This window comes from Panthera uncia, chromosome C2 (genome assembly GCF_023721935.1).
Source record: "Panthera uncia isolate 11264 chromosome C2, Puncia_PCG_1.0, whole genome shotgun sequence".
Lineage (NCBI taxonomy): Eukaryota > Metazoa > Chordata > Mammalia > Carnivora > Felidae > Panthera > Panthera uncia.
Window position 1 is genome coordinate 65,195,955 of NC_064810.1, and position 24,252 is coordinate 65,220,206.

A 24,252-nucleotide genomic window follows, 5' to 3' on the forward strand; every position below is an offset into this window, starting at 1 on the left:
GTTGGCTTTGGTTGTTCACTTTTATGTATGTATTTTATGGGAAAAGGCTTGTGTTACCCTTGATGAGATTCCTGTCAGTACCCTCAGCACAACACAAGAGCCAAGACTAGCTGATGGATTGATATACCGATGAACTAAGTAATGATTTTATTTCATCAGTTGGGTCGGCCATGACACTGAATCCCTGAACTTAGAGGTCTGAAAAAAATATTTGGGGTTGCTTAGGGAGTTCTAATAGGTTTCTGAACTTCTCAACTACACTTGGTCTAGACAAGTTGTCTGGAGAGGAAAGTTGAAATTTGAGTGAGATAATGAGGGGAGAAGGGTGTGTCACTCTCATGAGATTATCTGTCCTATCTCTCAAGGGAGCCTAAAAGCTTGTAGTGAAGATTTACCAATTGGTCCCAGGTCAGGCAACTCAAAGTGGACGCCGTAGACCTCCAGGATGTAGCCCCTGGTCTCCTCGAAGACATCTATGCTGAACCGCATTCCTCTCTGGAATGGGAAGCAGACACTGGTGAGCACTCCCAAATCATACCTGTAGCTATAAAGAAGACGCCCCAGAGCCACAGCCAGCCCCACATGCAAAAAGTACAGCTATAGTCTGTTGAGGTATGTTTGAGAGGTGACCGGCTCAAAGATGAGTTAAAACGAAAAATTTAGGGCGTCTGGGTGGCTCAGTCAGTTAAGCATCTACCTTCGGCTCAGACCATGACCTCATGGTTCCTGAGTATGAGCCCGGCATCGGACTCTGCTGTTCACGTGAAGCTCGCTTTAGATGCTTTAGACCCTTTCTCTCTGCCCCTCCCCCCACTTGCGCATGCTCTTTCTCTCTCAAAAAGAAATAAAAACTTTTAAAAATTAAAAAATAAATAAATAATTACTTAAAACAAAACAGACAAACAAAAAAGGAAAAGTACAACTCCTAATCACATCTATGACCCAAACCAATTCTAATCTAATCTCTCATTGGACTCAGAGATCCCAGTGCTCTGATATAGCCACATTTTTAAGAAATTAATCTTCACTGCACCCCCTCCCCCAATCCATGTGAACAGAACCTTGTCTAAAAAGTACATATAAGTATTTCGGAAAGCAAATTGACAATGCTCTTTGCTTTGTGATGGTGTCTTATTTTAAAACAAACCAGGCACCCAAGCCTGCTTACCCTTCGGCACAAGAGCCTTCTGCATGACTAAAACTCCCTCTCCTTGCTTAGACACGATCCACCAAGAAATTTTAGAGTTGGAAATAACAGCAGCTGCAACATCTGATTGCTCCCAAATTAGGGAGAGGCAAGGGAGAGGGGACACATCACCAACCTGAATGACGCAGATCTCATTGGGCTGCACAAGCATCTTGCCAAACTCAGTGTAAATGAGAAGTTTCCCTTTCTGGGGAACTAACAAAAAAGACAGGGCAGCAGTGAGCAATTCTTCCCATGTGAGGACCAATTCATGAAGAGCAAAAGGCTTAAAGGCTGCATTTGATTTTTCATTCCAAAAGAAAAGAGCTTTATTGAGTCTCATGGAGGGAAATGGATATTCTGACAACTTAGGTTAGCAATTTTACTACCTAGAAGAAAGTGAAAGAAAAAAGTTGACTCTGTTTACTCTTGGTTGCCAGGAAAAGAGTTTGTATACGCACAGTTTTGTGGATTGACCAAAAAGGGCAGCAGAAATAGGATGGAAAACCACTCATTTCTGGTAGTTCCAGCAAGAGTCTGGCATTTGCATATCTAATGTCTACACCAAAATGTTGACTTCAAAATATCAATACTGAAACCATCATATAGAATGGGCAGACCAAAGAAATCTCTAACAGACATTCTGTTTTAGATGGCATCATGAAAATTTCTATTTAAACTGCAGATATCAATAACAGATGGTATATTATTGAGTGGGTTTGAAGGCAAATAGAGTTATCTTAGTAAATTAATCACAGGTTGGTATTACTCTTTATTTCCTTTCAGTTGCCAGATCTCCCATGTTATAAAGGCCCAGCAGAGATAGGCAAAGGCAGAGAGACTATGGAATAAGTAGGGGCTTTGAGGTACACCAGGAATCTTTTCCAGACCACCAATGACCTCTAGACCTCAGTCTGCAGATTGGACTACATAAGACAGACTGAAGGATAAAGGAAAATAATATGTATAAAATAGAAAAGTAGCTTGTGATTGGGGACCAATTCACAGTGAAATCTTCAGAACTTACCAATCAAGAAGTCCCCATCTGAATTGTAAAAACATCTGAAACATAAAGAATAATTCCTGTGATTTTTCAGTTTTAACAATGTTCAGACAAATTAACTCACACCAGAAAATTGTTTACTACCCACCATGTGCCAGGCTCAGTACTGGGTATAAACTGGTGAGTAAAATGACCCAATCTCTGCACTCATGCAGCTTACAGTCAGGAAGCTTACAGTAGGAAGTCAGATAGCAATCAAATAATTATAGAATATCATCATAAACTGTCATGGCACTATGAAAGCCAAGTTCAGAAGAATGGAAGAAAAATGAACCTGTTCTAATGGGAGGGGTCAGCAAAAGCTTCCCTGAAGAAGAGATATTTGACCTGAGATTTGGAGGAATTATCTAGGCAAGAGTTTGGGGAGTGGGGAGAACATTTCAGACAGAAACAACAGCACCTGCAAATAAATGCTGTGAGGCAGGAGAACACATGGCAGGTTGAAAGAACTGTATGAAGACTACTGTGGCTCAAGTGAAAAGAGAGAAGGTGGAATGATGTGAGGCTGGACCCAAAGGTACATCTTCAGTGCTTTGTCATGGCTCAGAGAATTTAAATGACTTGCCCAAGATTACTCAGCTAGGAAGAGTGGAATTGGGTTTGGATGTAACATTCTGGTTCCAGAGGTAGAGTGCAAAACTGCCATGAGATTCTGCTTCCCCAAGAAAAGGCAGAATGCCATTTATATATTTTTCTGGTTCAAAAATTTAAGCTCCTCTATTGAGGAGTGTTAAGTTTGCACAATTATTACCTGAAGCCAAAGTCTGTCAGCCTGACCTACCACCAACTTGTGGCCCTTAATGCCTTCTCATGCAGTATGACTTTGGACTCAAAAACAGTCCTGGGGAACTTTAAGAAATTAGAGATATTCTGACCCAAACCTGGTTAAAGTCAAAATGCCTCTTGGACTACTCCACCTTCCCAATGCCCATCGTCTGTTTTCTATTTACATTGTTATGTGACATTTTTGTTTATGTTACAGGAGTCAGTCAAGTTTGAAGCCCTCACTTATTTTTATTAATTAATGTATATCAATGTTGCTCTGGGGAAAAAACAATAACATAAAACAACAACCTGGCTTTCACCCTCTCACCAGTAGCTCTTAGGGAATGGGGATGTTCTGCCCCAGTACTGAGCCACTTACCTGTTCCCCATGGAGGTGTTACACAGGAAAATATGGATGGCAAGCCCATTGTTAGACTTTATGTCTCCAGCTCCACACAAGGTGTGCAGGCCCTGGGAGAGACCGCAGGAGAAGGAGGGGTGAATGTGTGTATTGTCCAAGACGCCAGCCCTCCTCCTGGTCCCTGAGAGCCATGTGGCAAGGTTTTACCAGGGTCTGCCCCGTGGGACAAGTGAGACATTTGGGGTCCAGTCTGCCTCTGGGGAGCCTGAGATTTACTGTTTATGTTTAGTAGGTGGTGGCTCACCCTATTTGCCAGCCATGGCCCTAGATTTGGACTGTCTCAGTGGCTAAGATCACTTTACTTGGCATTTTATCAGTTTTGTGCTTAAGATCAACCTAGAGGAGAGTTTCTTTTGGAGGTAAAACTAGGCACCTAGGAGGCCTAGGGAGGAAGGTTGCCACATCAGTGTTCCCCAAATACACCTTACCATGTAGGCAGCCCCGTGCTTATACATAGGGTCAGCCCTATTTTTTCCAGAACAGGGAAGTGGAAGCATTCTGACCAACTGTAATCCTCTCTGCTGATAATCCACAGTCCAAGAAACCTTAACACCTGGGTCTTCTCAAAACTCTCAGCCCCAACCTGCAAATGAGAAGCCTGAAAGGAGGGAGCTCTGCTCCTTCAGATATCCACAATTCACCCACAGTGGGGGATTTATTTTTGTATTTTAACTCAGTTTGCCAGTTTGGGGTCTATTTAGATGAGTCTACACAGAGCTTGGAGCATTGAATATAGACAAGGAATTTGCATGATCCAGAAAATTTGGCTTATGGCTGGGCACCTGGACTCTCCCTAAGTAAGCCATTGGCTGAGGTTGGTCTGCAAAGGCCTCCACTGGCTTCTTTGAGTCCCTCCTCATTGTAGCTCCCCTCCTTCTCCCCTACAATGTTTGCTCTGAGCACAAGTGTTCCAATACTCCCAGCCCTTATAAATACCAAGCAGAACTTGTGACCAGCATTGCATTAACTAGAGTTGTCGACCTGAGTTGATGCTATTCTAGCCCAAGGGTCCATTTCAGAAAGTTCATGAACTTGGATGGGGACAAAATTATATATTTATTTTGACTAATCTCTGAAATGTATCATTTGCTTCAATTAATATGAATGTAAGCAAAAACCCACAGAAATATTAGAAGTGCCTGTAACCTTTCCACTGATAGAAATCATGGGTTCTTTATATCACATTATAGTTATTATGGCTATTCCAGAGTATCATTTATGTTCATACTTCTAACAACCATAGTTATTAGATATTTTCATAGATCTTGTGATGTAGTGCATTAATAAGGAAGCATATATGTTACTATAAACCAAACCAAATTTGTTATTTTAATATGTTAATCATTGTATTTCAATATAATCAGCTTCTTTGTAATTTTATGGAATTTATTTTATGCATTTAAAAATACAAGATTTGCCAGACTATTAAAGGAGTCCATGGGGGGAAAAAGGCTAAGAACCCTTTTCTAGCCAAAAACAAAAAACCTCAGGTAGGTCAATGCTCAATTTCCACTGGCCATTCAGAGATGTTGTAAATAGCTTACCAGTGCCCTTTGGTGTCAGGGGCCATATGGTGCCTAAATAAGACATCGCTCGGCCAGCCCTGAAAACAGAGGCAGGTGGTTCTGTCTCTGCTGCCTGCCTCTAAGTCTGCTTCCGCTTGGCATTCAGCCTGAAGATGGCTGGATCACTCACTAGGGAAGAAAGAGCAGAGGGCAGGTGTGGATGCTGTTGACTTACACTCACAAAGTCCACTTTCTTCTGAGACGTTTTTGGAATCTCAAATGGTTTCCATCGAAGCTGGAAAAAAGATACACATAACAGGAAAATTATTTTAGAAGGGGAAACCATAGACTTTCTAAACAAATAGCATCGACTACACAGAGAAAGGACAGCTGTTTCTTCTGTGTGGCTCTGACTACTTGTAATTTTGTTCTTTTACAATTAATAATTACCCATTATTTCCTAAAGGGTCTCAGTTGGGTTCAGTACACTGTGTGTATGCAGTGTGTGTGTGTATGTGTGTTTAACCTATATGTATATATATTGTTTTCATTCTTTAGCACTTTAAATTTAAAAAAAAATAAAAAAAAGATCATTGCTTCTTATTTCAGAAGCTGTTTGTTTCCCTTAACATTTTTCTCAGGCACATCAGTGAGTTTTGACTGATGCTGCTTTTTCTGCTATTTATAATCGGCTTCCTTTCCTGGCATGCCAGCCTCTCTGTGTGGGCTCCTGACACTGCAGGGGAAGGTTCTGCTTCTACTTCCAGCCCTGGGAGGTTTGAATTACTTCTTTAAGAGAAAGAGAAAGCACCCAACGGAGGCTGGATTTAGTAAATGCAGCACCAAGGTTCAATTTCTTCACCAAACCCCACGTTTGTCTCCAGGCTGCCTGACAGTTCAGTTTAAATCACAACAATCTTTAATTTAATAATGAAATGATCTAAGGAAGTTGGGGAGAAAAATCAGCAGGTCTAGGACCTACTAGAAGTGTCGGCCCAGCACTTATTAATCAACTTGGCAGCAAGCCTGACCCAGCCAGGCTGGCAGCGGATAAACTGAGGAGCCTCAGGACGTTGCATGGGGTGACCTGTGTCCCCATGGCTGGCTCCACTGGCTGTGGCACCTGGTCAATGCAGGTGAGGCAGGGCCTCTGCTCAGTCATGAGGCTCAGCTCATTTTGTATTTCAGAAAGGCAGCCAAGTGGGAAAGGAAGCAGCAAGTGGAAAAGTTGGCACTGGGATTATTCTGTCTCTCTGACATACACGGTTGGGCAGGAGTCTTTATTTTTTAAAAGCAAAGCAGAATTATCTCATTGGGGGACTACTTAAAAACGTTGTAAAATGTTGATTTGAAAGACATTGTTGAAATCATGTCTCAGAAAGAAGGAAAAGGTTTAGGACGAATTCCTTTAAAGATGATGTTTTCTGGGGCAGGAGGGAGAACATGAGAGCAAGGATCTAGGAAAGGGTTTCTCAACCTTGGCACTACTGACACTTTGTATTGGATAATTCCTTGTTGTGGGAGGCTGTCCTATGTAGTGTGGGATGTGTGGCCGCATCCATGACTGCTACTCACTAGATGCCAGTAGCACTCCCCCAAGTTGTAGCAACCAAAAATGTCTCCGTAAGTTGTCACATGTCATCTGGGGGACAAGTTTCCCCTGGTTGAAAACCACTGACCTGGGAGGATAGTCCCCTGACATTAGGAAAGGACACAGCTAAGCACTGCTAGTTTTTTGAGAGGAGGTTCTGATCTACTACTAACCACTACATGCTGCTTCCCTCTATAGTAGCAGTGTGCAGAGTTTGTAAACCCAGGAAGATTGTCTGAAAGATTAGACTACTGAGCATCTTTGTCTCGAGAAGAGTTATCATTTCAGATTTCCCAATGGAAGGGATTTAACCATCAGATCAATGATTGCCTGGGTAACCTTTAGACCTATCCAGAGATTCTAAACCTGCTTACCCATAAGTCACCCAGAAGGTCTTTGAGACCCAAGACCAAATTAGATCAGAATCTGTTCAGTATTTTATAAAAGCTCTTCTAATGGGGCAGCTACAGTTTAAGAATTGGCACACCCAGCCAGAGATTCTGTGATTCTCGTATTGCTGAACCAAGCATCATGTTCAGAAAAGTCCACTAAGTCAACCAATCAACCAATTAATCAGTCACCTAAATTGTGGTACTTTGGCCAGATGTGGCAGTAACATGCCAGCTACCAAACAGCAAGAATGTTTAAATAATATAAGGATTTATACACCTAAGAAAAAAGAGCAAGAGAAATAAATAAGAGAAAAAAGGAGAAGAAAGAAAGAAAGAAAGAAAGAAAGAAAGAAAGAAAAAAGAAGGGAAGAGAAAGGAGAGAGAGTAGAAATTCCAGTAATAGGAGAACTGTCTGATTCGTTGCACTGAAACAACACCTTTGTAGATCTTACTGAAATTGAAATACCTGTTGTGGGTAGAAATAAAATCCTGACCCCTAAAGAAGAGGTTTGTCTTTTGTGAGTGGGAAAAACTGAACCAGAGAGGTTGAGAAGTTGGTTGGGTGGTTTGTGCTGGTCAATTTTTCAGTTTTCTGTAGCATATCAGCTCTCAAGTCATGAGGAGAGAGCTGGGGGAGGCATGTGTAAAGGCACCTGTATGATGATGTGCGGAGCATGGCTTCAACAGGACCCACATACTAGATGAGGAGCTACTTCCTTCATACTACCTTGAAGAACCTTCTCTAATGCACAAAATAATGCCCTTCAAATGATAGAGATGGTATGGGAAAGAAGTAATTTATCTGCTGAGTCTGATGGCAGTAGATCGCACAGGGTCTATATTCAATGTATCATGAAGGATAATAAAAGCTCAAGCTGGTTCTGATAAACCCAGTGCCAACAAGAAGAAGCTTTTGATCTTCAGGCTAGAGATTTGTGTCAGGAGCTTCAGTATAATATGTTGTTGAATGCGAGGAGGGAGATTTGGGGAGAGGATAAACGGGAAGAACCCATGATGTGGAGGGTAGAAATATCTCTTGCTAAAGCTAGATGTTGAGCTTAATTTCATGGTGTGGAAAAATAACCCACTGATCCAAGGCCAGCCCAAGGGGGCTGTGCATTGGGCTGAGCCAGGGAGGAGACCTGGATCCTGCTACTGCCTCTGTTTCCATTTATTCTGTGGCCTCAGTCAAGTAATTTTCTCTCTCTGGATTTTGTATCTCTTCTTGCATATAACAGTGGGGTGCTAGAGGAAACTATAATTCCAGAATTTTCTTCAGAGAGGAGCTTCTGAAAGTGATAAAGAGTGCTTGTTAATTGATTTAGTCCTATAAATTTTTAACAATTTTATTCTACTATATATTATTGCTAAATAATCCCCCCCAGAATTTAATTATTAAACTTTTCAAAAATAGTGAAAATCAATTATAGTACCCAATGCAATGTCTTGACTATAGAGGATATTAATAAATTTCTGTTGAATGATTGAATCTATGAATAAATAAATATAAGGCACTAAGAACATTGCCAATATGTCAAAGAATAAGACTAAAGCAAATTTGTAAGATTACTTGGGTCAAATGACATTCAGGCAATAGTTAGTAAATTGGCAAACATTTCTAAAAGTCCAAAGATGTTTTTCTAGAACGTAAGTCAATTTTTATATGTGTGAGAAATCCTCAGTTCTTCCATATCCTTTCTGATTTTCTGTCTAGTTGTTCTATCAATTGTTGAGAAAGAGATGTGGAAGCTTATAACTATAATTGTGAATTCATCCGTTTCTCCTTTCAGTTCTAACATTGCTCCACATATTTTGTACTGTATTCTCCAAATTCCATTGGAAAATAAACTTTTACTTACTAGAAATGAGATGGTTAGAAATAATTTGAAAAGCATCTTCAAGGGAATTAAACATTTAGAATTAGACATTAAAAAAATGGATGCCTTTTAAGTTTATTTATTTTGAGAAAGAGAGAGAGAGAAACAGAAAGAGAGAGAGCATGAGTGAGGGAGGGGTAGAGAGAGAGAATCCCAAGCAGTCTCAGCACTGTCAGCACAGAACCTGATGTGGTGCTTGATCTCACGACTGTGAGATCATGACCTGAACTGAAATCAAGAGTCAGATACTTAACCGACTGAGTGACTAAGCACCCCAGAATTAAATATTTTTTAAGGTCACCAAAAGAGAAAAACAGAGAATTAGTGGCAACATTTAGTGATCAAAATTTGAAATGCATACTCAAGAATGAAAAGAAAATTAGAGAATTGGCCTCAGTGTTTCCAGAGTCAGAAGATCAGGAGTTGGACTGGATTAAAATGTCTGAATATCACTTTCAACACTAAGATTCTTTTATTTACTGAAATTTCCTCCAAAATTGCCTGGGACTCAATTAGATTGGATGAGTTAGATACTCTCAACAACAATGGCTGGCTAGAGGTAGACATATCTTTAGAAGTCTATACTGTCTATCTAAGAATTTTGGAGTAACTTGTAGATACAGAGTGATCACAGTGTATAAGCAATTATTACCAGTAGGTATGGGCTAGGAGAGGCCCAGGCTATTACTCTACAGTGAGTTTTAGTCCAGACTAGGGAAGGTGTGTGTATTTGTGTGTGGGGTAAGTAAAATAAAACAGTGGCTCACTGAATTCTTCAGCAAATCTAGTAATTTAAGAGAAAAGCCAACATGATTTATGTGGAGAAAAATCAGGCTTTGAATGGCCCACTGGAGTTCTCTGAGATAATAGGCAAGAGCTCAGGTAAGGAAGATTCAAGTCACTCTGCTTTATTTAGACTTTCCAAAGTCTTTCGTGAAGCCACAAAAATGATGAGACTTCATGAGATTTGACTGACATTTTTTTTCATAAATAGAAACCTGGATTCCCATTTGACCTTGCCCTTGAGTGTAAAACTAAGAGCATTATATCCATTACTCAGCACCTCACGTAGAGCAGGAAACATAGTAGTCACTCAATTAATATTTGTTGGATGACATTTAATTCTCACAACAACCTTCTGAGACAACTATGATTGTCATCTCTATTTTAGAAATGAAAGAATTGGTGGTTTAGAGAAGTTTTCTCTGCTAAGAATGGATACCAACATTCTCTCAGTCTCTCTTAGTAACCTATACCTTGAGCCTTTTAATCTCAGCCTATCTTGATTTGCTTCCCAAACTATTCGTGCTCTGCTTGGCTCCTGAACTCAGGGTTTGCCTTCCTTTAATGGTCCTAGACTTGGTCTTCCAATCTCACCCTTATTTACTGCTCCTTCAGTGCTAAGTTGCCCTGGGCCAATCTGACTCCTGGGACCCAAAACTTGCTAAGGTCCTGTGGTATCAGTATTATTGTTCAAGCCCCTTATATTAATTCAATCAAATGACTGGACCTCTCTGTGTGTCAGGTTTTATGCTAGGTGCTGGAGATAAACATGACAGTCTCTGCCCTTAGGGAATCTATTACAGAAGACCCTGGAAGTGTGGGCACTTTCTGATAGGAAAATAAGGAAATAGGTAAGTAGAAAGGACTTTGGAAGAGAAATATAAACAGGAATGTTCACTCAAAGATGTTTCCTGACACAGAGTCTATTTAACATTCTTATACATGGGAAATAAAAGATATGCACAGTGAAATAATCTGGTTTTCAGAAAGCTCCAACAGCTTTCCAAGGAGTGAAATGTAAGCTGATGCAGATGTACTCTAAAAAGAGCCAGCAAGCTGTCCCAAAGGGCTGAAGGGAGCAAAGTGCACTGTAATATTGGTAAACACAAGTAAGTGAATTTAGGAAAATGCAATCTAGTCTGTTTATAGGATGATGGGATCTGAACTATCAGGGAGTCAAGTCAATAAATGCTTGTGATTCTACTATTTGGAATAAGGCATGTGCTGAACACTTCAGGTCATATGAAGATGATGGAGACATAGATCTTATTCTCAAATACTCTGGGAAATATTGAAAGGGATAAATGAAGGAAGTGGTATTTAAGATGAGTCTTAAATTATGAGTGGGATTTGGATGTGTGAATATTTGTGAGGGAAAAAGAAAATTCCAGGTAGATGAAAGAGCATAAAGCACTACGGAAGAAAAACTTAGGGTATTGCCCTGAAATGGCAGAAGTTCCAATATGGCTGGTATGTAGGGGATATTAAAGAAAGTGGAGGATTTGAAAGATATGATAGTAAATTAGGGCTCTTAATTGCCTATCTTGGAAGCCTGTACAGGAAGAAAAGAGGGAAGACAACTGTTTTCGGCTCGGGACATTGAGGAGATGAGGATTGTACTTAGCCATAATGATTATAATAGAAAAAATGGAAACACTCTATCTGACAATAGAGGAATTATCTTATAAACATACATTGGATTATGATGTCACATTAAAAATTATCTAGGGGTACCTGGGTGGCTCAGTCAGTTAAGCGTCCAACTAAAGTCAGTTAAGTTCAGGTCATGATCTCATGGTTTGTGAGTTCGAGCCCCGCGTTGGGCTCTGTGCTGACAGCTCAGAGCCTGCAGCCTGCTTCAGATTCTGTGTCTCTCTCTGTCTCTGCCCCTCCCCGGCTCGTGCTCTGTCGTCTTTCTCTCAAAGATAAATAAATATTAAAAAACAAAATTAAAAAAATTATCTATACTTGGGGAAGCTCAGTTGGTTGAGCTTCTGACTTGGGCTCAGGTCATGATCTCATAGTTCATGGGTTTGAGCCCTGCCTGCATCAGTCTCTCTGCTGGCAGCACGAAGCCTTCTTTGGATCCTCTGTGCCCCTCTCTCTTTGCACCTCCCATGCTCACACTCTCTCTCTCTCTCTCTTTCTCTCAGTAAATAAATAAATAATTTCAAAAAATTATCTATACTCAAGGAGTTTAAAAAGACATGAGAAAAGGCACAAAATATGTTTAAATTAAAAAAACACGATGTTAAACTGTATTACAGCATGATTTCATTATAGTTAATATATATGTAGCTGATTTTTTTTCAATTGAGGTGTAGTTGACACACGTTATATTAGTTTCAGGTGTAGAACCTAGTGATTTGTCAAGTCTATGTATTATGCTATGCTCGCTGCAAGTGTAGCTGCCATCTGTCACCATACAACACTATTACAATACCATTGACTATGTTCCCCATGCTGTGCCTTTTATCCCTGTGACTTACTCATTTCATAATTAGGAGCCTATATCTGCTCCTCCCTTTCCCATTTTGCCCATTCCCCCACCTCTTTCCCCTCTGGCAACCATCAGTTTGTTTTCTGTATTTATGGGTCTGTTTCTGCTTTTTGTTTGTTTGTATAACTGATTTCTTAAACAGCATTGATACAAGATTATTTACAGCCCTTCCTCTGCCCTTCCCTGCTCCTTTGGAAAATTGATTTGCCCATCCTCACTCCTCTCAGGTCTGGTGAACTGCAGCCTCATCATACAGATCCATCTTTCCTGGGAGTTTCCTAGGAAAGGGGGTGGAGACCTACACAGTCCGTTCTTGCTCAAGAGGCAAAAGGGAGGGGAGGAAGAGGAGAGTTGTGAACCAGCGGTGGGTGGGGCTGAGGAGCTTGGGGAGCGGTAGCTGAGAAAGGACTCTGGATGGAGGGGGCGGGAGTCTGGGGAAACTGGGAAAGGGGAGTTTACCAAGTGTTCTTGTAGGTCACATATTGGGTATTCTTTAATGCTCTCCAGAGAAGCAAATGAAGATTGGAATTATTTTCAATTACTTTTGGTTTCTGGCTGCATAGGACCCAGATCTTATTTACATATATGCACCAAAACCAAACCAAACCAAACCAAACCAAACCAAACCAAAACAAAAACCAAACCAAAACCAAAACCAAAAAAACTGAAAAGAAAGAAACCAAAACATTAGAAGTGGTTAACTCTGCATTGGTGCGATTACTGGGCATTAACACTTTTATGTAGGTTTTGAATATATTAATGGGGGTGCATTATTGTTTAAAATATATAATATAACATATATGATATAAGTAGTTTCAATCGAGTGGTCTGGGCAGGCTGAACTGCAAAGGGTTAAGGAGTGAGTGGGGGTGATAAAGTGCAAGAAATATGGTGTGAATAGGAGAGACTTGGTCAAAAACTTAAAGAGGTGGGAAACCCAAGACATTTTTGCAGAGAGGGGGCTTTTAGGATGGTGAGATCTGAATAGTTTAACAAATTAAACAGCAAATGCCCTGGGAGGGTATAGGTTTTGGAAACATTTTTGGTAATTTGCATGTCTTGGAGGCAAAGGAAATTTTATGGTTTGGTCTTCAATTAGCTATGAGGTGTTTATCACTTGGTCCAAATTATACTGGATGAGAACTAAGAGTAATTCCTTCAGCTGAGGCTTAACTGGCTCCAGTCTGGCTTTCCAAAAGTCCAAAGTTTAGGGCTGCAGTATTAAGAAAGATAAACTTTAAAGGACTCTGATTTTTAAAGGGGAATGTTGATTCAGGAATGCGAATTGAAATCTGCAAAATCACAGTTAAATCGGATGCAGATTTCTTTGTTAAATTCTGATATTCTCAAAGTTAGAGGAAGGTACATGATGAACAAAATTAGGTATATTTCTTATGAGAGATATTAATGGATTGGATGTGTTATGTCCACAGGTTGAATCTAAGTACACTCAAAAAAAGTGTGCATTAATTCTTAGACAATTGATTAAATAGATGCTAAGGGAAAATAAAGGTTTGAGGAACATCGTCCTCAATCTTCCTGGGTAGGTATCAAAAATGACAGTGATGATAGCATATCCCACGATGCTCTCTTGGAGGAAACATTAGGTAATTCTTAAGTCTTCAAATTCCCAGAGATGACTAATGTGGGGAGTTGGTGAAGCTGATGAATTATTTATTTTGGTCTGTGACAGGTGAAGACATACCTACAATACAGACTTAAATGGAAAGGACTGTCAGATGGGTACCTAATTATAATTGTCTCAGACTTTCTTTATGAGTCTAGTGTCCATATTTGGAAGAGGTTATAAGACGGGAAAAGTGATGAATGCAGATTGCTGTGGTTATTAATGAAGCGTAATTGGAAAGAGATGTTAACTTGTCAAGAAGGTGTAAATGAAAAGACAAAAAGATCGATGCAGCATGAACAGCTAGGATATGTGTATCAGGGCAAAGGAAGTAGGATGGCAGGGGAGGTAAGTCATGGAACAAGAGGATGATAAACCACTACCTTGATGGAGCTGGTGCTCAGAGAGGCACTGGTGAGTTCTGGGGCACAGCTGTCCCACCGTGTGTGAGCACAGGTCATAAATGGGAAAAGAGGAAATACTGGAGAGGAAAGTCATTCAGTGGCCACCATACAGAATGTGTTTGAAGGAATTCAAAACCGGGAAAAAGTATCAAGTTCAAGGAGAAGTTCAAAGGGATGCTAGAATGAGAAACACAGAGAAGGGAGAGGAAACAAATACATATTGAATGTCTACTACAAAGCAAGCAGAAACTGTTGATGCCTCTACATTAACTCAGACTTTTTAATGTAGTTGCCTCCAACTTCCCTCTCAAAGTGCTAACTAGTTATAAAACAAGAAAATAATATACACAGATGGCATACTTGATGCTCACCTATGACGAGAGACTTCCATTTTTACTTTGTGAATTTCTACGCCATTTGAAGCTTTGTAAGTATATATTACGTTTTTAATAAGACAAAACCAGAAAAATTCTATCAGAATGCGGTTAGCTTCCATAGATAAGCCACCTGTGCCACAAAATAATCACTGTAACGGGGTGTATTCATGTTAAATAAAATGTATCAATAATTGGGGCTCCTGGGTGGCTCAGTCAGTTAAGTGTCTGACTTTGGCTCAGGTCATGAGCTCACAGGTTCATGAGTTTGAGCCCCACATTGGGCTCTGTGCTGACAGCTTGGAGCCTGCTTGGGTTTCTCTGCCTCGCTCTGTCTCTGACCCTCCTCCTCCCTCACTCTCTATCCCTCTCCCTTGAAATAAATAAACTTAAAGAAAAAGAAAATGTATCATTAATAGTTATAGAAACAATAATGTCTAATAAAAGGATATTACTGAGAATGTTACATATCAGTGTCACATTTTCCTTAGGTTAGGCTTAAAACCTAACCCCCAACCCCTAATAAACTATATAAAATAACCATAAACCAATCTATAAAGACGTATTAAGGTTTTAGAGGTTTTGATGACTGGTGTGGATGATATGAGCAGTCAGGGGCACTGAAACTTCCCACTCCTTATTTACCACTAGTTATTTGACAGTTACCATAAAGGCTCCATGATTTGAATTCCCAAACATTTACCTATGGCCTTTTTCTATAATCCTTCTTTTAGTTTACTCAATTTAGTGTAGTTTGTTCTCAAATTTAGTGTACATAAGAATGACCATATGGGGTGGCATACAGGAAACCATGTATCCTTTAATTTATGGGTAATTCAAGGATTTTGCCCTTAATTTTTGTCTTACTTGCTGATTCTACAACCACCCTGTTCCTTTGTATGATATGAAAGTTGGCTCTACTTGAGAGAACTGTCAGAAACTTAATTGGCTATTCCCTATGTTGCCTGAAGAAAAGAATAGGGAAACTTTTGTGGCCCAAATACCCTTTCAACTTTCCCAAACTAGTGTATATTAAATGCTTAATTTATTTAGCCTGACCAGGAATCCTACCAAAGTACAGGTATCTGTCCTTTATATTTTCTAACAGAAGATAGAGTTCCATTATTAAGTAATCAGGTTTATTTATTGGTCCAAAACAAACAAGCATGACCATTGTAACTCTGAGAGAAATTAGAGAATTTGAGATGTAACCCATTGAGGAATCAAGTAGATTCCCAGAAAATGAGCGGTGACTTTCGCTAGAATGATTTCTGGCCCTTTCTGAGATGAGTGGGGGAACTAAATCGTTAAATGTGTGAGGTAAATGGTTAAATGAGGATGATCTGCCAGATGCATTCCTAACTTGAGGATGGGAGAGAAAGTGGTCAAATGGGATTGGATTAGGAGGCCAGGTGAGACTCATCGACGAGGCGGAGACGAGACGGAGACAGGAACCCCACATTGGTTGTGCAAATTGTGTTCTGCACAAGAGCCCTGGCTGGAGGAAGGGGGAAGGGGCAGGAGAGGAAAATCTGGCTTTGGGTCTTGGCAGGGGACTGTGTCTGCAGGGTTGGGGGTTGGAGCAGGGGCTGACCTTTCCCATATGCTGAGAGGCAAAAATTGGCCCGTGGTGAATGGGGAGGATATTTGCTACATGCATTAAACTTCACACAAGTTTAAGGGTCAGTTATTTAGATAACATATCCTGGTTGCAAAATGGCTGTGAGATGGCTAAACTTTTGTTAACTTACATTTTGTATTCCACTCCGAATGCCTCCCTTCCTGTCCCTGTTGGAGAAGGGTGAGTAGCATTCAAGCAGGTACTCAGTTCCCTGAGATTTCCATAATGAGGGAAAAGCTGGAGCAGAGCAGGAAACCAAAAGTAACTATGGCTATTCTGGCTTTTTTTTCTACAAAAAATATAAGTACTTAGGGGAAGGCGATTTGTAGGTACAGACATAATGTCTTGGTAACCCAAGAGGAGGTCACAGATTTCCTAGGGCTGTGGAAAGGAGAGAAAGAGAGAGAGACAGAGAGACAGAGAGACAGAGAGACAGGGGCAGTGAGAGAGGGAGGGAGAGAATTCCAAGCAGGCTCTGCACTGTCAGGGCAGAGCCCCATGTGGGGCTCAATCTCATGAACTGAACCAAACTGTGAGATCATGACCTGAGCCGAAATCAAGTCAGACACTTAACTGACTGAGACATCCAGGCACCCCTAAAATAACATAAAATGAAAAAACAAATTTACCTGAATATAAAACCCGAGATTTATATGTACTACTGGTGCCTTTAAGTGAATATATCAAAATGGCTATATCAGAGTCAGGGGTCTTGCCTCCTGTGTGCCAGGCATGTACTGTGTGAAGCATGTTCATACCTGTTCTTTCATGTAATCGTCACAACAGCACTGCATGGCAGATGTTGTGATCACCCCAGTTTACAGGTGAGATACCATGGCTCAAAGACCCAGCAAGTAAGTAGAGGAGCAGGGATGCAAACCCAGGTATGTTTTACTTCCTGCATTATATACCTGGTATCAGTGACATGTACCCAAGCTCAGAGACAATGGGAATTTACTAGAGTTCTCAAAGGTAAAAAAACAAAAACAGAGCTCAGTCCGCTATAGCACTGGGTCCGTCTCATTACTGCAAACTGGGTATATAAACACACACACACTCATTCATGCATGTGAATTCCAGTTTTCCCAGCAAACAATTCCAAAATTCCCAGCCAAGTATGAGCAAAAGAACAGACACACTTTAGCATTTACTTTTTACAAAGTGTCTAATTTCTCAAAGACCAAGGTTTGACTTAAATATTTATATTCAAGGCTTTGGATACCTGGTATGCACCAGTTCACAGGACCATTTTACCTGGTTAGGGTCAGGATCAACTTCATCCCAGTTGTGAGTCACATGGCCTTGGTCAATGGACTCAAAGGGCTTGTGGGAAACTGAAGGTAGAATCCGATACAGCCAGCTGGGGGGGAAACAAGGACACATAAGCCTTAGGGTGGTGTTATTAGGGATACGCAGACTGGCTCAGGAAGTACCATCAGGAAGATGCTCAAGTCAACAACGATCTGTGGGCTTTAATGTGAGAAGCAATGACACAGCATCACTTCTTAATAGCCACTGCTGCCCATAGCCCTGGCCTCTTCCCACCTTTCCACTCTGCCCATTACTCTTCAAATTGAGCCTCTGGCTCTTGGTTGTTCCCATACTGACAAAAAAATAAAGAATTGTCTTTTCCAATGACAACTATTAAGGAAGGGGAAGTATCTTGAGGGATATCTGTACAGGAAAATCCATAGAAAAGCATTAGTATATATACGTCATTGGACACTATTTCTTATTCTGGAAGGTGAGGACAATGAATCCTACATAGACCAAGAGAATATAGAGTGTTTCTTTGTTATTTTTGAAATATAAATTTTTTCTTTAAAATTATAAAAGCAATACAGGACTATGGTAGAAATAATTCAAGAAATTCAAAAGTCCCTAAGGGTAAATGGCTCTTCCAATTTCTCCTCCAGTTTCTTCAGGGCCAATTATCAGAAGCATCAGAGCCTAACAATGTTCTTATATATTCTCTCAGATATTACCAGTGCATATATAAACAAAATTGCCAAATCACTGTACCACTTTATTCTCACAACAATACTGTGTGAGTGACTGATGGCTCGTGTCTTCACAAATAGGAGACATTATTAAAAATGATTTTGGCCCTATAGGCAAAAAATAGTATTTCATTTTTATTTTGTATTTCCTTTATTATGAGTAAGGTCAAGAATCTGTATGTTTATTGGTTCTTTGTAATTTTTCTATGAATTACTTGTACAAGTCATTTACCATTTTTTAAATTGGGTTATGTATCTTTTTGATACTAATTTGTAAGAGGTTTAGGACATTAACACTCTGTACTCCAAAATTATAAGATGATCTGTCCATATAGTCTTACAGTTAGTAATTTCTTCTTTTCTTTCTTTCTTTCTTTCTTTCTTTCTTTCTTTCTTTCTTTCTCCTTTTCAAGTTTTGTTATCTGTGTATGTCAAGGTCTGAGCCAAAGATCTCCCTGCCAGGACCCAGATCTCAGGCTTCAGGAAGAGAAGATGCAGGAATCCTGAAGAGCACCAGGAGAAGAACCATCCAGAAGTTGCGAGGGACACTGGAACTTGCTAAGTGGGACCCAAGTCCTTTCAGAGACCATTACTCTGGCAGTGTACAGAACAAAAAGGAACACTACTTCTGACAATGGGAGACTAGACCTGCTTAAACAGCCTCTGGCCCCTTAAACCCTAGGACAGTCTACTTCAAGGGGTGGAGTTTGCCTGGACCTACACTGAACCATTTGGGAGATAAAAGGGCTAGATTGTCCAGGTTCCATTTGATTCCTCCAGTTCTAAATGATGTGACCTCTCACCTTGGACTTTATCCTTATGAATAAACCAAGCCTCTGTAGTTTCTAGTAGTTAAGGGCATGCATACATATCTAAGAAACAACTGTGTGACCCTGGGCAAGTTATGTTTCTCATCCTTATCTCCTAGGATTATTGTGAGGATTCAGAGTTTATGTATTTAGAGTGCCTGGAACATAGTAAGTTCTCACTTACTAAATGTGTGTTGAATTGTCTGCCTACCCCTAATCATCTGGGTTTTTAAGATGGTCCAAATTTTCCACATTCTCTGTCCTGACTCTCCCCTCATTACCTGAGGGATCAGCTAACAACCTGATAAAAAGTAACCCTTGATAGGTATAATCTCTGAGAATTTTGTGAAGCCCTCTACTCTGTGATTTAAATGAGAAGTGACTCACTGTAAGAATTCCAGGCTTACCTGGTTCTATCTTTCCACTGGGGATTTTGAGCATTTTCACAAAAATTATTGTGGATACCTTTGGAGAGTTCTAAACAGATGGGTGAGCCATGCCTAGTGTCCCTTGTTTTTTAGCTGTTTATAAAACTCCCCAGGCAGCACTACATTACCCTGGACAGAGATTTAATTCTGATTCAAGGAATGGTGCCAGCTTCTTAATGAAATGCCAACAGCTCCTTTTCAGCCTCCTGGAACAGAGCTAAGCTCCTGCTGGCTGAAGATATCACTGAATAATGGGAGTAGGCAGCAGAATCTGGAGTCCAGGTGTCCCATTATTGAATGGCCATAAAGTCAAGAACATAGTCATGGAGGCTAGGTTGTCATAAATTAAAATGAACAGGAATTGTCAGTGTTCCTTCCTTACCTTGACTGGAATTGCAGAGACAGAGAGAGAGAGAGAGAGAGAGAGAGAGAGGGGTGATTAAACGATAATAGAATTAACCCCTGAGTTTTGACAAGTATGGGAAACGATCTCTTCTTCCCTCCATGCACATATCTGCCAAGACAGAAGCAGTATTGTTATGGATGCCATAGCTCACACTCAGTTCTCTAACAGCCTCCTAGGGGTACCCTGTATTGAAGGGAGAAATACTACTATGCTGACAGTAATGGTGATTGGAATAATTAATGTTAATTGAGCACTCACCATGTGCCAGGCAATGTGCTAAGTACTTTATATGCACTCTTTCCTTTAATCCTCACCACAAATATGAAATAGGTACTATCGTCATCTCTTTGACAAATGAGGAACCATAGGCTCTGAGGGGGGTAGATGACTTGCTCAAGGTCACACAGCTTAAAGGAGAAGGAGGCATGATTTAAACTCAGGGGACCTGACTCCAGAGTGGGCATAATTAACCACTAAAGACAACAACCTATCGTTCGTGTGGTCCATTGTGCTGTCGTAGTCACTACCTCATTTGCTCCCTAGGAGGAGACTGTGGAGGTAAAGCCAGTCCCATCCACTAAGCAGTACCAGACCAACTGCCCTCCTCCCCAAGTCTCCAAAATTAGGAGCACTCCTCTCCACAGTTGCCCTAGCCTGACATTCCTATAGTTTGACACTACTTGTTTAAGTACGACACTTACTGCCTCCCCAAACCACAACATCTATTGCGTTCAACCTGCCCCATAGGAGTAAATCAAGGGAGTGAGTTCATTGACCTGGCTTGTGGGATTAGAGGAAGCATGCAACATGACACATTTTGCTAATGAATGTGCTGGTTTCCAGCAAAGGCAAATTCCAAAGAGTAAAAACCTTATTAATTCAAACCACAAGAGGCCATAATAGATGACCTTTCAACTGCCTGAGGTTAGTTATCCAATATTTTCATGCAAAGAAATAATATTTCTAGTCAGCTGAAGAAGATATTACACTGAATCATCTGTAAGTTTGAGTTACTCATTATTTAAAAACAAACAAACAACAAATCAAAATTAAAAATTCAACTGGAAAACCCTTTGGGGAAGGCCAGTTTACTGGGGACATTTTCTTTTCTTTAAAAAAATTTTTTTTTAGCTTACTTATTTTTGAGAGAGAGAGAGAGAGAGAGTGCGTGCACATGAATGGGGGAGGGGCACAAAAAGAAGGAGACACAGAATCTGAAGCAGGCTCCAGGCTCTGAACTGTCAGCACAGAGCCTGACGTGGGGCTTGAACCCGTGAACCGCAAGATCATGACCTGAGCCAAAGTCGTATGCTCAACCAACTTAGCCACCCATGCACCTACTGGGGACATTTTCCTTTGGAGACAAGTGATAATTTGTAAATGGAGCTGGACATGTGTGTTTTCCAAGACTCTGTGCAGCTGCTTCCTTACTTTTTTCTAACAGTGACTTGATCCTAGCTGGAGACAAGGCCTCCCCTCACAATTACCCAGAGTACAGCCTGTGAAAAGCAGAATCTTCGGCAGCCCTGGGAAGTGATGGCCCAGATGTAGGAGCCAGCACTAAGTACTAGTCATAAATCCCACAGTCTTCAGGTCAGAATTAATCTAATCCTGTACCTTCTCTTATTTGTGCTCCGTGGACAAGTGAAAGCCGATCCTGAGAGCTGCTCAGCATACAGGTTATAAGGGCAGACTTGAGGATTGTTCTAAAACAAAGGAGGCAATAAACAACATCACTCCAATCAGAAAAGCATCTCACCTTCCTGCAAACAATTCAGTGGGGGAATTCTGTCCTGGATGAGGATGCTCTGGTCCACTGCACAAGACCATCTTCAACCCATATATACTTTTTATAACAACTGTTTAGGTGACTTTCCTCATGTTTAGAAAAGCAATACATATGTAATACAGAACATTTATAAAATATAACCCATGATCTCACCATCCAGAAATAACCCAATGTTGTCACACTGGTACATTTCCTTCCATTCTTATCCTCCAAAATAAGGATCCAATGATGGATGATGTGTGTAGTCCTATAATGATCACGAAATTTTTTTTTTTTGGAAGAAACACTATATCATGAGCAATTTTTTCATGCCATAAAATATTCTTTAAAATTTTTGAAAATATTTTGTTTGCCATACTTTTGTTATTGTAACCAACATTAGTGTAAACATCTTTGTGGATCCATTTTTTAGGACTGATTATTTTCTCATCATTGTCGTAACTCATGCCATTTAAGAGAACTATAAGGAAGTCCTCTTAACCTTGAGCCTAGGGGATCCTCCTGAAAGTCTTACAGTTAGTCTTGCTATTTCAGATTGGGTGCTTTGCCATAGGTAACCACCATCCCACTTTAATCTTTGTATTGGCATTGTTGTGTATCCCAAGTATCTTAATGAGTTGTGAAACTCCTAGACAGTTCCCAGGAACAATGGTGAGTAGATGCACTTTGGCCTGAGGGCTGGTTATTCATTCCTACAAATCAGAGCTCTCTAAGCTGATATTCTATTCATCCATACCTGTCCTTCTGGCAGCGCACCTGGGCAGCGAGGGTCCTCTGAGGCACATTCATTCCCGAATCCAGAAATGTACTGCATATGACAAAGATACGAAGGCTGTCATTAAAGTATTTAAAGAGCATTTCACAACATTGATAGTCTAATGAAGGTAAGAATTTCTATAAGGACATGTGTTTGTGTATGATGTTCCATATGTAATATGTTTGCTATGTCTTGGCATGTGAACCATCTAGGAAAGAAAATATGCTCTGTGTGAATTTTTAAGACCACCAATTAGGGACACCTGGGTGGCTCAGTTGGTTGAGCGCCCGACTTCGGCTCAGGTCATGATCTCGAGGTCTGTGAGTTTGAGCTCCGTGTCAGGCTCTGTGCTGACAGTTCAGAGCCTGCAGCCTATTTCAGATTCTGTGTTTCCCTCTCTCTCTGCCCCTCCCCCCACTCATGCTCTGTCTCTCTGTCTCTCTCTCTGTCAAAAATAAAATAAACATTAAAAATTTTTTTTAAATTAAAAAAAAAGACCACCAATTAATTGGGAGAAGACTCCTGAATATTGCATAGACTTTCCACCCTTAGCTATACTTAGTTGATTTGTGGGTTTGTTCTTAATTATTCCACCCCAAGAACAGGTTTTTTAATTATCTTTCCGCCAGGGAGTTCTGGAGAAAGGAGATAACTAGGCATCACCTCAACTCCAGATTAGTAGGATCTTGCTGGGCCTAGACTGCAACCTCCCTGTGTGTGGAGCTCCATTCCCCTCCATGCTCTGAAACAAGCAACTAAAAATAGGCATGTGGATCCAGTCTACAGCAGAACGCTTGAGGGAAAGATCTCCAAACTAGCCTTGCTGAGAGGCAGAAGCCTATATTTTCTGATTCATCTATGGAACACTTGTGTACATATTTGTATTTTTGTGGATACATGGAACCAAAATCTGGAGATATGGGTGGCTTTCACAAGTGCCAGACCAGAGTCTGTCCACAGTGGTACAATGGAGTCTATTTGATTGCTGGCTGTTTCCTTTATACCTAGAGGGAAAAAAAGTTAAAAAGAAAGTTACTTTCTCAACAAAGTAAAGTATGGGAGCCCCTGAAATTTATTCTTACAGCACTTAGCATACCTGTGAGCTCTTGTTCACTGTCTGGCTTCTCTGCAAGTTGGTAAGCCCCGTGAAATCTGTAGCAGTCTTGTTCGCCTGGATGTGCCCTGTGCCTGATTTACCAGAGGGTACTCAATAGATACCTATTGTTTGATTTAGCCTTTCACTTAAAGCCTATTCTGAGTGTATGTATGCTGCTGTAGGTGGGGTTAGAACCCCCTTTTCTCTAACTCAAATATTTAAAAATGGCTATTTTCTGCCCATAGTTGTTCCTAATAAAACGGACTTAATTTTAGCTCTGGATAATGAAAGTGCAGCCTTGCTCTCGGAGTGAAATGCCACCATCTGAGCACATGTCTTTAAAAGATATAAGAAGGATGCTAGTGGGTGGAGGGTGAGCCCTCCAGAGTTCTCAGCAGCATGGAGACGGATGAGCTGAATGCAATATGCCTGGATGTGTGAGCAACGATCAGGCCAATAACTGCTATATTTGGAAGGAATATCAAATGTGAAATGTTATGACCTAGAAAGCAATGGAAGTGAAATTATTCTTTTTGCCTTCAGACACAATTTTTTTTTTTTTTTTTTTTGTACTTTGGAAAATCTATCAACACTAAAAACACTGAGTTATATTATACACAGATAGGTTAACTGCAGCGACATGCAGTTTGGACAGATTTCTTTGGGGAAATGGTAGAGCATTGCGACTCTCCACTGAGTACAATTTTCTTCTCTCAGAATGGGCCTCACGCTCACTGTCAACAGGAATGAATTGGAGTTGCTGAGAAATGGTAATGACCCCAAATTATCTTCAATTCCGTGGAATGGAATTTTAGACCAATCTGTGACTGAAGCAAGCCATTGAGCATGACAGCGCCC

At 40.6% G+C, this 24,252-nt stretch overlaps 1 protein-coding gene across 1 annotated transcript in view; it reads right to left on the reverse strand.

Moving 5' to 3' along the window:
- HGD (homogentisate 1,2-dioxygenase) overlaps window positions 1-24,252 on the reverse strand; it is a 43,020-nt gene that overhangs the window by 14,952 nt on the left and 3,816 nt on the right. Inside the window, exons 2-9 of the mRNA XM_049628236.1 lie at window positions 22,278-22,349; window positions 21,370-21,458; window positions 17,364-17,469; window positions 5,176-5,235; window positions 3,394-3,485; window positions 2,214-2,248; window positions 1,323-1,402; window positions 396-495 (exon numbers count right to left, since the gene is read on the reverse strand). Of these exons, the coding sequence (XP_049484193.1) occupies window positions 396-495; window positions 1,323-1,402; window positions 2,214-2,248; window positions 3,394-3,485; window positions 5,176-5,235; window positions 17,364-17,469; window positions 21,370-21,458; window positions 22,278-22,349 (634 nt within the window). The remainder of the gene's footprint in view (window positions 1-395; window positions 496-1,322; window positions 1,403-2,213; window positions 2,249-3,393; window positions 3,486-5,175; window positions 5,236-17,363; window positions 17,470-21,369; window positions 21,459-22,277; window positions 22,350-24,252) is intronic.